This window comes from Pocillopora verrucosa, chromosome 3, assembly GCF_036669915.1.
Source record: "Pocillopora verrucosa isolate sample1 chromosome 3, ASM3666991v2, whole genome shotgun sequence".
NCBI lineage: Eukaryota > Metazoa > Cnidaria > Anthozoa > Scleractinia > Pocilloporidae > Pocillopora > Pocillopora verrucosa.
This window is the reverse complement of record NC_089314.1, coordinates 19707144-19719524: the sequence shown is the minus strand read 5'-3', so window position 1 is coordinate 19719524 and position 12381 is coordinate 19707144. Positions and strand designations below refer to the sequence as shown.

The following is a 12381-nucleotide window of genomic DNA, read 5'->3' as shown; positions in this document are numbered from 1 at the left end:
TTGGAGTCGTCATGCTTCAGTAATTTCAGTGATGTCAATTTCTCTGTTTGAAATGTGAGTGAAACTATAACTTGCGAGAGAAATTGACCTTTTTGTTACCAAAACTAAAGACTGAAATTCTTCGCAAGTCCACTTATCACAAAGCCGTATCTCTATGGAATTCTCTTGACTATTAGGACTTGACTATTGAGAAAACAGATTTGTTTTACAATAGTGTGGGGCTGTGCGGAAATTTTACCTAACGTCTTATAATACACATCATGTAATACACCTCTGCCTACCTTTTTGATGGGTTTGTAAGCACAGACGGTCCTCATTCTTTCCCATTGACCGCAGAAGCAATACGAATTCCATGTTATTTCTGCTTTCTTTAGTCTTTGATCATCTTGTCAGCATAGTAGAATGGTACGCCAGTTTTTTAGATTTGAACCTCCCCTTGGAATGCCGTCTCTCGAACAAGGTTCTTACGTTTAAGAGTAGAGTCACAACCATGATCCTCCTCTTTTCGGTTTCCTGTTTTTTAATTCCAAATTGTGGCTCCGACCCTAGATGGCGAAGTGTCATCTGAATAAACAAGAAGCATACTTATGATGAAGCACCAGTAGACTAGAAATAATTATCAGGACGAAGACGTGCGTTCTAACCATCGAATAGGATATCATGTGATCGACGGAATTTAATGACTACCTTGAAGATTGGAGACTCGCTAGATGATATTTACCACATGTACTGTCTTCAAAGCTTGCCTCTCCACGGTGGACGATTTACAGAGTTCATTGCCAATAAGAATGTTCAAGCCAGGCGCAAGCATCATTATTCTCCCTCTTGTTTGACAAGCCTAAATGGTGCTAACTTTAGAGACAAAAGAAGTTTCATCTGTATGCATCTTAAGGATAAAGCACGTGATGTTTTTTTGACGTATTATTTAGTCGGCTCAATTGACTGAATAATCGCTGGAGCGTTTCAAATGTATTCTACTGCTGCCTTATGACAGTTACTGTCAGTTACACCCGGGGGAGTTTAATTTTAGCCCTTTGTCTCCTGACAAATGCCAATCTTAGTAGGAACTGAATCAAGTAAACAAGACACTGGAACGAAACAAAAGCGAATTCCTTCGTTTGGACATGATGAATTTTACATTCAAGTCATTTAACCGATACTTTTAATTTGTCTAAACTGAGTGGGATCAATACCGTATGTTCGTTTAAGATCATATTGCGCACGTGAAAGATTTTACAGTCAGATGCGGCTTATTTCTGTGAAATTTTTTTATAGAACTGAATGAATGTTGTTTTGTCTGCTTTATAATGAATTTGTGAAGCGTTTCCGAGAGGAAAACGAGCTCGTTATGGTTCTTCGGTGCGATCCTTTTCGACAGTTTATCGATTCGTATTTCGGTAGGCGCACTACATGCTTACCCTGACGGAGAGAGAGGGAAAAAAATTTCGACAGGGGGAGGGTTGGGAAATGTTAATTTGCCGAGACAAGCGAAAACGATAGCATATACTCAAACATATAACTGCATGAGATAATTTGCCCTTTTAAATTTCTATTAGGGTTTCAAAACTTTTGGTTCACCTAGCTTGTAGCTTCTTCGAGCATAACCGTACAGTTATCATGTCAAATCACTGAGTGCCATGATGATTCAATTTAAATATCATGTTTTAAGTAGACGATATTATACGAGCAGGAAGACATCTAGAAGTGGTGGTGGTGTTGTGCGAGAAACTTGCTTTTTATATATAAATTGTAACCTCAGATTGATATTAGAATGATGATATTGAAAAAATTATTTTAACTGATAATACGTAGAAGCTTCTTGGAGTAAACGATTTAGAATGCACATCTCAAGCATTGTATGGGAACAAAATTGAAGCCAACTGACACAAGCGAAGAAGCGTTTTATTTACAAAACATTAACTTGCAACCAGAGTAGGATTACTCTGTAAACCGTTATAAACACCTCTATACGTGAACATCGAATTATTTAACTAGTAGCGTTTGAAGAATAGTCTTATATTAACGACGTCTCCATGAACAAACTTCTGGTCAATCATGTAGATCTGTCCTGAATCAACCCCATTCTCGTCGCCTTTGTCTGTGGAAATGATATAAATATGCGTGTGTTTATATTAGCCATTAAGGTTATATATCTTTATTTTTCATATGATGTCGTAGGTTCAAATTGATAAATTTTTCATTTTTATATTGAACCTCACAGGTGGCCAACAGGACAGCTCTTAGAAGCGAACACATTGAAACCAGATCTCAAGCTGTTGATATTGGTGGACTCATTATCAAGATTCTCTTTAAAATGGGCTGGAATTGCTTGATATTACATTGTAGTGTCCGATGTTTGTATCGTTGGGTTGAAGGTAAGGGCAGCTTAAGATCCAAGTATCCTGTAGATTAATTTTAATTTAGCAGTATACAGAGGAGATTGATTAAGACATCCTATCTTCCTGTAGAAAGATAAGGGGGTTCGAAAATCAAAATAATTCCAGGAAGCGACCCTTCAGGTTTTGGGTGAGGAAAACCCCAGCAAAGATCCTGGGAAGAAATGATTTCTAACAAGACTGGTCATGACAACAACAGTATGGTGTGTACCCCTCGTTTTTGGCAACGACAAAAGCGAAACAATAATAGTTAGAGTGATGTTTTTTTATGGTCATCTTTGCTTTAATTTCTATTGTGTCAACTTTCATCAAATAACCCACATATTCCTTTTTCTCAAGGTGAGACAAGGTTTGGTTTATGAGCATTTTTTTGGCTCAGGAAATTACATTGCCTACAGAAACATTAGGAGGTGTAGAGGCACAAACTACATTGAACAGAGATTTGTAGAACTCTTAAAACCATTGGGCGGTAAAGTTAACCTAACAGGTTAGTGGTACCTAATAAAACTCCTGTTTGAGAGACCTCGGTGTGAGTTCCAGTATTCTGTCAACTTGTGTACTACATTTATCTGACAGCGCATAAAAGGGTTTCCTGCTCAAAGGGCTATGACAGTAAATCAGACTGTTTTTCAAAATGTCCCCTACCGTATCTGTTGTTGTCCTAGAATGTGTTCTCTGATTGCAGCTGCTTCGTTCTAGAAATGGATAGATCGCAATCTGCTGTTACTTTCGTTGGAAAAACGAGAAAAAAAATTGTCACAGTCAGACACAGTTCAAGTAACACAGCTAAGCCATGCTCATTTTCCGGTATTTGTTTTGGTTTTGTTAACTTGGTCATGTATACTCACCTGGATTCTCAAAATGGAGACGTCACGTGGGCAGTTCCTGGTTAAAAAAGTAGTTATATGACTTAAGGTTAGAATTAAGCAAAGAGGAAATGACTATGACTGCTAATGGTAATTTCAATGCTTTTTAATCTTTGCTTCTATGGTTCAGCTGATATTTCATTTGATGATTATTAAAACATAGACAAACACTTCATGGCATTCCTTGTACCAAACAAACGATGATTGGTAACCATGTGATTTGCTTAATGCCTCACTTTGGAGAAAGATGTGAACTATCCATAAGAATGAGCTTGTTGCTTTTGCTTTATTGACTGGAATAGGTCCCTTTAGAATTCATTATTCAAGGTAATCCTTATAACGTGGTCTGGTATTACTTAAGGAATATTCTCCAAGAAGGCGTGACACAAAATACGATAAGCAACTAAAAACTCACTACATCTTCGTGACATAGCGCTCGGACACAGAAAACATAACTGAGGACTTAATTCATACAGAATATCCTGTATGTTGAAAGTTCCCTAACCTCATTTGTTGTTGGGGTAGTATGTGTCTTCTTATTGTGGCTGCTCCGTCCTAAGTACAAAAAATCATTCAATCGTCCATCAGATTGTGCAGGTACTGCTGAGGAAATCATTTCTTTGTAATGTGCTTTTGATTGCACCTCTGTTATGAGCTCAAAGATGTGTATATTACTACACTGAAAACCATGAGTTTAACTCAGTTGTTAGGGTCATGATTGCCAACACCGCTATCACACTATCATACTTACATGGACTGTTAGAATGGAGACATCTGAATGGTTCCTGGAAAAGTATTACAAAACAGTATTAGCTTTCGTTTTGTTCAGGAGTTGCGTAAAGTAATAGTGAATGAGTTTAGCTTTGAAATGTTCTACTCAAGTTATTTTCTTTTTGTTTTCCCGAATAATGATTTCGAAAGAACACAAACTCGCCGTGGTTCTATGACACCAATACATCATAAAATATTGTATTATTGGATGCAGAACGTATGGTGGGTCAAGCTTTCCAAAAAGATAAAAACTTTTGCTGCAGCAGATAACCACGAAACCTTCTACGAGGCTCTGTAAGCTACCTAAAGGTTACCCTCCCAGTCACAGAGCCCACTCAGCAGTATGGACGACCAAGGGGTTTTAGCAGACAGCACTGCCACTCTAAAGTACTGTTCACTTTTAGACTTTTAAATGTTACTAAAGATTCAGGGAAAATAAGTTTCTTCAAGGTCAAGGCAAAGTCAGAGAATTTCAATTCGAGTCAGGAGAATTTGCTTCTGATCTGTGATAGAAGTCAGGAAAAAGTGCAGTTTCAAGGAAATATGAAGTCTTTCATCTTGTCCTGGCTCTGTTCCTGATAGCAGATGGTGATACTTTCCTTTTATGATGTCTTGTCATAGAATTTTAACCACCTAAGTCTGTGGTAACTATCACAGAGGATCACCTTTCCCTTCAGTGCTGGGAAGATCCTCACAAGACTGCTGCTCAGCCACCTAATGCCAAATACTGCAGAAACCACCAAACTTTCATCCAATGCAGCTTTTAAGACAAAGACACCGAGAGTGTAGGAAACAACAGAAGAGGAAAAATGGTCTGTGGAGAATCTTGCAGCGAATTGGATGTCCTCAAATTACTTGAACGTGATTACTGGCTATACGGCAACCAATTGGAGTATTGAATTTAACAGTATTCTATGCGGGCCACGATTTTTTCCCTCTATATCATACCAATTGGAACATTTTCTCCTACAACACCTCCAAGCCTTCACTGAAACTTACCTGTTGGTGGTAAGAAAGGGTTTCTTTGCAGACAATGCTGCTTTTTTGGCAATTTTCCTTAATGGGACATAGCAAAGAAACCTTACACCTCACCGATTGTTTTGCCGAGGCGGCAAAGCTTCTTGGTTTAGAGATCAGCCTTTAAAAGGTAAAAGTGCTCCATTGCCAGCCCTCCCCCTCTCCCAAGAAATCATCTCTGTTTGACCTGATAGCCGCACAGCAGTTCTTAGTTGCACCATGGTGACCCAAGTAAAAAAAAAAGCAACAACAACAAGTAAAAGAAGTGGATAACAGGCTGGTAAAAACCACCACTGTCTCATCTACTTTTAGAAGGGATCTGGGAAAACAATGATCTCAGAGCAAGCACGAGTATTGACCTTTTCTGTCAAGCTTTTCTCAACATCTTTTTTGAATAGTTCCACCAAGGATGCCTCAGGACCATTTTTGGTTTCCACTGTCACCACAACAATGACCGCGCCAAGCCACTCAGCTTGGAAGCCACGGTTATGATGGTATAGCTGTACTGAAAGGACCACAATGTGACATTGGAGGAAAGCAGACTGTCTAAAATCACCCTTCGCAGTGAGCTAGCTTGAAGGAAGCGCAGCGTAGGTGCCCTTACAAAATGCTGGAAGGATACCCTCAAGCAAACACCCAGCAACATCAGAAGCTGCAGCTCATTGTGCATCGTAGAGTCATGAGATCCTTAAGGACACTGAATTTTGAATAAACCTATACTGACAACTTTAAGGAAATTGACATAGGAGGAAGAACTGACTCACTCCAAATAACCCAAACAGTCTTACAACTGTGTCCTTTACCGAGGACAAAGTCTGTCATATCGAGCCCAGCATCCACATGAGAGCTTCCAAGCAATGAAATCCCTTCCTTTACTAAATCTTTGTGTGGAATCTGACCAAGACTATTATCATTGGTATTATTTGTATCTCTGACAGAGATAGTCTCACCTGAGCAGTTGTGGCTGCCTTTGTTGCACGTGTCGCCTAATAAGAGCTGTTCCCTCCTGTGAAGAAGAAAGATATGTTTTATCCTTGATTTATTAACTTTGGGCTGAAATTGGTGGAAAACTTTCGGAAAATGAGGCACTTCCTCCGAAAAGGAAAAATTTAATAGTAGAAGGGAAAGCATGTTTACCTGAACGGTTAAAAGAAGGACAGCAGTACAATCCCTGAAAAAAAAAAAAAGGGAGTGTTAAAACAATTGGTTGAGGAACAAATGAGGGATTTTTCCTACAAACAGAATATGATTAATCAGATCTTTGGCTAGTTTATCGCACTGAATATAGCTTCCAGGACATCTGTGGTTTCTTTTTTTTCAAACTTGCCAGTATTTCAGTATGCTGTAAATGTCTTAAAAACTGCTGTCGCATGGAAACTGTGCAAGATACACAAGGGCTACCAAAGGTCTTGTAACCTTTAGTTGAACCTATCTCCCGGAAATTTTTAAAGCTGGTCTAACAGGCCTGTGCTTCTGAGCACAATTCTGGTTGTGAATTCCAAACAATGATAATACTCCACCTTCCTCATACCCCACCACAAAACTTCTTCTGTTAAACAAAACTTGCCAATTAAATTACTGCAGCATGCATGACTCTCTATTCGCAGTTTCCTTACCTCATCTGTTGTTGTCCATGAATGTGTCCTCTGATGGCAGCTGCTTCATTCTAGAAAGAGATGAATTGTATAATATCAATACGTTAGTATTAGTTAAATTTAGTCGTATAAAGAGACTTTTCCAGACTGGGCAGCTTCTTTTGAGATGTGAGGGTTAACTCGAAAATGGTGAGTGAAGCTAAATATTTACCGATTTTAGTTGAGCTGTTATTAGCCAACTTACTGTGGGTTGAGGATGAGACGAAAAGTATTGATTTCGATTTCACTCTCTGGAGGAGTGTAAAGAAGTTAACACAGCAAGGAACTGCATCAGTTTGAGATTAGCTCAACCAAAGGTTTTCTGAAAAGTAATACATATATACAATGCTATCAACAAATGATTTTGGAATACTCACGTGCACTTCAAAATCGGAGACGTGACAGTAGTTCCTGGAAAAATACCAAAAAACCGGTTAAGTTTTCATGTTAAATATACATTTTGAAAAGGGAAGATGAAGGAGTTTAATGTGGCATCTTTCCTTTCAACTCCGCCTTTTTTTAACCTCGCTGATTGTGTTGCCGAGTGTAAATGTTGAATTGGCTTCTAGTAGTCTTGTTCTATCAGTCAGTTTAGGTTAAGGATAACACCTTATTTAATAATTGGTAATAGAAGTACATCTTGCAGACAACATAAAACCACTAGTTTATTCTTCTTTGCTGTGGAATTTTAACAAAATACCATATACAAGTACCAATTGAGGTTGTTTGATATTTTCGTACCTACAATTCCGTTCTGCAAGCATACGCCGTCTGGGAACAGGGACACAATCCTAGATTCAAGACAGAAGTCTCTCAGTCTTAATAAAAGGGTGCATCTAGGAGGTTACAAGAAAACAGATCTTTGTTGGAAATTGAGAGGCAGCAAGCTATTTATTTTATAATGTGAAATAACCGTGTTTGGTTCACAGGGTAGTTTCTTTTCTTATCAGTGTCATTATAGAGCAATTGTTTGATACTCACATGTTCACTTGAAGTAGAGACATGATATTGGGCCCTGAAAAAATATCAGAGAAACTGGTTAACATTGTGTATGACGTTATATTGGGCTTAGCTTTTTGAGTAGGTGAGATTTATAAGCAAACAGAAATTGTCATCAGTGCTTCGAAGGTATTGGTCGAATGGTCTTGCTCTCTGGAATTAAGTTCAACAAACATTTTTCAGCTCTGACCACACAGTAGCAAAGGCAAGTGTTATGTGAAATTGACTTACTCATATCTGGGCTGGGAGTTTTGTTGAAGCACGTGTCTTCTAATGGCAGTAGTCTCCCTCTGGTAGGAAAAAGACCGTTTCAGTGATTAGAGTTTACAGCCGTTTATCGCTTCAAATTAACAATGTCAAGGTTAGTTGCAAAAGTCAAGGGTAGACCAGGTAGTTGCTGACATTTTTTTTTGTTTAATACTCACAAGGAGGTTGGAAATCCAGAGTTGGCTCCTAGAAAGACAAAATATTTACTGTTAGTGTTGTGAAGGTACATTCTTACAACAGTTTTAGGCCTTCGTACCTCATGGAAATGCTTATTTACTACTTTTTTCAATACGCTTTGTTTATGTTATTTGGAACCCACGACCGATTAATCTGTGATTTGTACTGAAGATTAACCTAGAAAGATGGCTGTCCAGAGTAAGAGGTCAATAAAACCTTCTCTCTTACATTTGGTTATCGAAATGGTAGCAGCCATATTGTAAAGGCTGATTAGAAAAAAGCAACGTGTCAACCACTCTAGCTAATAATGGCTGCTTTTGCGTTTGTTTATGAGCCCCCTTTCTACCTCATGACAAGCTGCTCCATCTGCAGGTGCTCTCTTTCTTCTCTGGCCTCGTACTTCTGTTAAAAAATAAGCAATTAGTCATTAAAGACGCTCTTCGACAAACGTGCTAGCCGCAAGCTCATGATTAGGATTGAAAGTGGGTTTTAAACTCAAATTCGTCGTCGTCTTACCTCAGCATTTTGGCCGGCGAAAACATCTACACTTTCCGGCATTTTCGCGGTCTATTGTACTGGGATTTAAGGAAAGTAAAACACTGATGGTTTGAAAAATCGAAGAAGTGTCGTATCGCGTTTCTGCAAAACAAAAATAACCCAAAATGTCAGTTTAAATTTTCACCACGCAAAGAATGCTGGGTACCCTAATCCCGTGTTTCGTTACCTTAATCGATGTTAGATCGGTTCTGTCGCTTAGAGACATCTCAAAGGCGAAGATTGACTTCGGTCGTTGGCCTCTTTGTATTAAAATCACAGATCACTCTAGGTGGATAGTCCTGGAATGTCGTTAGTTTAACAACGTCTCTTAAAAATCATGTCGGGTATTCCTTAAAGAAGCTGACAGAGGTGCCTTTCCTTACTTGTCTTTGAAGATTTTTAAAAATTGCCAAGATCGCTCGGTTTGCGTCTAGGTCATGGCTTGTTCCCCTGAGACGTGAATGTTGCTCTTTTCCTGGATCCATTTTCATCAGCATCAATGCTAGACAAAACTCGCTTATTCTCGTTTCCATCCTTCTTCTGCAATGCACGTTAGAGCGAGAGAAGTTAGGAATTATTAGCCGATGCGATGTGATCAGGTAAAAATCAAATAGAAACTGTTAGCGCAACAGGATGCTCAACTGACGATTTGTCTGGTTGACTCTGGAATTTGATCACGGTGGGGTCTTATGATGATTCATTGTTTTTTAGGTGATGAGGTCACATCCTGGCGGAAAGATTGACAAGGATAATACTAGAAGTCTGTGTTTAGAGAAGAACAACACAGCGTTGTTTTCCTTCTCTGAAATCTTAAGTTAGGAATTAAGAGTTTGTGACCTCAAAGTGAAATACGTCGGTTTCCAGGCCTCACTTCAATGGTTGAATACTGAGTCATAAACGAAATGTATGAATAACAGCCTAGTCGTACTTTTCACATTCCGTTTTGCATGAGTGCTTCACCTTGACCGTTTCTTAGAGTGCCGCACGTAAATCAAGTATTTGACATATCAGCAAACTTGAGACTAACGACCGGACGCGCATGGTAACGTACGTTAGCTACCTTAAAATATCTCTTTGTCGGCAGTGAAAGGGAATTATGCGGTCGCGTCGCATTACAGAGGCGTCTGTGCGTGTCATTAGAATTTCGGTCTTGACTTAGTAAATCTGTTTTGAGAAAAATTTTGATCCTTTTATCTCTATTGACCTATAGCTTTGAATTCTTTCTCATAACTGAAAACTAAAAACAAACGAGTGATATGAAAGTGAGACCATGAACAGTTTGGTCACGTCTAACTAGTCGTTCTTCATCATAGGGTAATTAAAGACGAAAGTTATGCTCTTCTTAGTAGTTTATCTTGAAGTTGATAGACGGCTGCTTCTGGGATGGGTCGTGGCCACTTAAAATAGGTAGTCCAGTGATTTGCACTCAAGGGAATGAACGGGTTGGATGTCAATGTGAGTAGGTGGAGAAACGAAGTAACGAGAAAGAGCTTCCACCACTAAATTCGGAAATCGGCTCGGATCAATAAGTTGGTCAACTCGAAATAAAATCGCTTGCCACAAAAATCTGTTAGCATTGCCAAAGATAAGAACAACCAGTTTTATGTCCCCGGCCAAGCATCTTCGCCCAACTCCTGACTCAACAACCGACTCCTTGTAATCGTTCCCAGTTATTCAACCCGATCAAAGACCCGGTGTTCCAGTGAGTGAAGTTAAAGATGGTTTGAAAAGCATGCACTTTTGTAATAGAATTAAGTATGACTTGCTCATTAACGAGCGCAGGTGCGAAGCACTCGTTTAAGCAATGAACACCTTCGTAAATCTTGAAGAGATTTTGATAACTTCTGTTGGATTGACCACTTTAACCTATAAAACCCCATTTAAGTTAACACAGGCCGTGTTTGATCATGGCGTGAAACTTTTTCGTTCCCATTTGTTCCGTTTGACAGAGGTGAAAGCATAGACTCATTCCTTATTTGTTGCATAACTTCCTGTGGCCCACCACACTTTTGTTTTTGGTTAGGGTGTGCCGAAAGGGCCAAACTTAAGAAGGTGATTCAGTTCCATAAATAAGCAAAGCAGCCCAGATCAAAATGGATGCGATATTGCATTTGCGTAATATTAACTTTTTTTAACGTTCCGTCTGTTTGCAGTCTACCACTACAAGGAGACAGATTAGAGTCAAGAAAACCGTCTCTCGTGGAACCCATTTTATGGAAACATTCCATGCTAGCTAAGGTACAATGCAGCTTGTTACTCAACCTACACTAATGTTTATGCTATTTTAAACGTGACATTTCTAAGCTTTAGAGAATGTTGAGTGTAATACACATTATATCCCGATGTATTTTACGGTTATAGGATTGAATAGTCTTCAATTATACAAGTGATTAACGAACGGCCGCGAGGCGGGAGTTCGTTTTGATTAATCAAGGGAACTTTAGATCGCAGACAGAAATTGACATTACCAAGACCTAATACCAATTAGTCAAAACTATGAGTTTCCAAAACGCTTAAAATTATTGAACATAAAAAATAAAAATAAAAATAAAATAAGGACGGTTTTTTCCAACTTAAAATAAACCAAATCATCTTGGCAACTGCGAAGTAAATGGCACCCATTGTCTTACTACTTAGGCATGATGGGTCAGTGTCACATTTCTCTTTTCAATTACAAACATGACGCGTAAGTTTTTACTATTGGTGCTTTAATGGAGCCGAGATTTGATAACCAATCCTCTTTGGGGGTTTGGATACAATTTTGATCAATGTTATAAACACAAGGTGCCGTAACTTGATGCCCCGATAAAACTGGAGCGAAATAAGGATACATAATTTTTGCGGTTTTTTATTTCTTTATCGGACAAGATTGCTGGAACTTAATAATTACCACGCATAGATAGCTTAAGTACAATAACAATGATTTAAGCATGGTTTTGATACTGATAGAGAATTTTTGCGCGTTAGCAGGGAGCTTATAATCAAATTTATTGGTTATTAGCCTATGTTTTAAGACAGGTAGTTTATTCCGCTTCCTTTATTTATGTATGATTCTAAAAACAACGTTTTGAAATCTGTATACGAGATTGGTTGTGCTGCGTCGGCGACTTTGCGAAATACTTTATCGGAACGTAAAGTTTCGAGCGTCGGCCTTTCCCAATTTCTACGGCAGTTTATCACGTATATCAGCATATAGTTAATAATCAACTAACTCAATCCGTGCAAGCAAGTAATAATCAATCCTACATGCCATTCACGTCGGTTAGGGTGATGCGAAGTGAAGAAAATGAAGACTCTACGACACAGCTCTATTGTCACTCAGTGTGATGTTTAAAGACTTGCCTGTGAACTTATGATCAATATCTCCTGCAATCTTAGAATAGATTGTTCCCCCCCTCCCCCTCCTTCTTCCCAAGGTTTGCGTGGTGCTTTTGTAGACCAATTTGTTACTTGAGCGGCGGGACTTTGCATCCTCTTTATGTAATGGGTCCCGCTGTGCGTCAGTAGTTTTCAGGAAACTACATGCCTGTGGTGTAGAGAAGCTTCCTTTTCAGGAAAAATATCCAACTGGTTGTTCACTAAGCACTTAGATGCCTCGCTGGGTGTTAAGTCTCTTGTGGTTTCTGTGGTGCAGTCTTTGGCTTAACCCAAAGAATTAATTCAAAGAGTTATGTGTGTTTGCGATGGTAAATTTTACAATTTTTCTCGATCTCTATG

The 12381-nt window shown here is 38.9% G+C and overlaps 1 protein-coding gene and 1 long non-coding RNA gene across 10 annotated transcripts in view; one reads left to right on the top strand and one right to left on the bottom strand.

Annotated features, from left to right (window-relative positions):
• Positions 1 to 12381, top strand: part of LOC136279428 (uncharacterized) — a 47460-nt gene that overhangs the window by 21103 nt on the left and 13976 nt on the right. For 4 of the 6 annotated variants that reach the window (XR_010716853.1, XR_010716852.1, XR_010716856.1 and 1 more), the window contains exons 2-3: positions 2222 to 2883; positions 10818 to 10902. This is a non-coding gene — a long non-coding RNA (uncharacterized lncRNA). The remainder of the gene's footprint in view (positions 1 to 2221; positions 2884 to 10817; positions 10903 to 12381) is intronic. The other 2 variants (XR_010716857.1, XR_010716855.1) reach the window with 2 other exon arrangements.
• LOC131794186 (uncharacterized) lies at positions 1882 to 9351 on the bottom strand. Of its 4 annotated transcripts, none has more exons than XR_010716845.1 (16): positions 8852 to 9351; positions 8644 to 8766; positions 8474 to 8529; positions 8109 to 8136; positions 7915 to 7973; positions 7666 to 7699; positions 7426 to 7475; positions 7062 to 7095; positions 6667 to 6716; positions 6188 to 6221; positions 6001 to 6056; positions 4014 to 4047; positions 3768 to 3817; positions 3245 to 3281; positions 3042 to 3122; positions 1882 to 2098 (listed from the first exon to the last, which is right to left on the bottom strand). XR_010716845.1 is itself a non-coding variant. In XM_066163128.1 (16 exons), the coding sequence occupies exons 2-16, from the start codon at positions 8683 to 8685 to the stop codon at positions 2074 to 2076; spliced, it is 639 nt and encodes a 212-aa protein (XP_066019225.1). In that variant the 5' UTR covers positions 8686 to 8766; positions 9048 to 9350; the 3' UTR covers positions 1882 to 2073. The 4 variants fall into 4 exon arrangements, 3 of the variants coding, with proteins under 3 accessions (XP_066019225.1, XP_066019224.1, XP_066019226.1); XM_066163128.1 differs by having other exon boundaries at positions 3042 to 3091; positions 9048 to 9350; XM_066163127.1 differs by having other exon boundaries at positions 3042 to 3091; positions 8852 to 9349.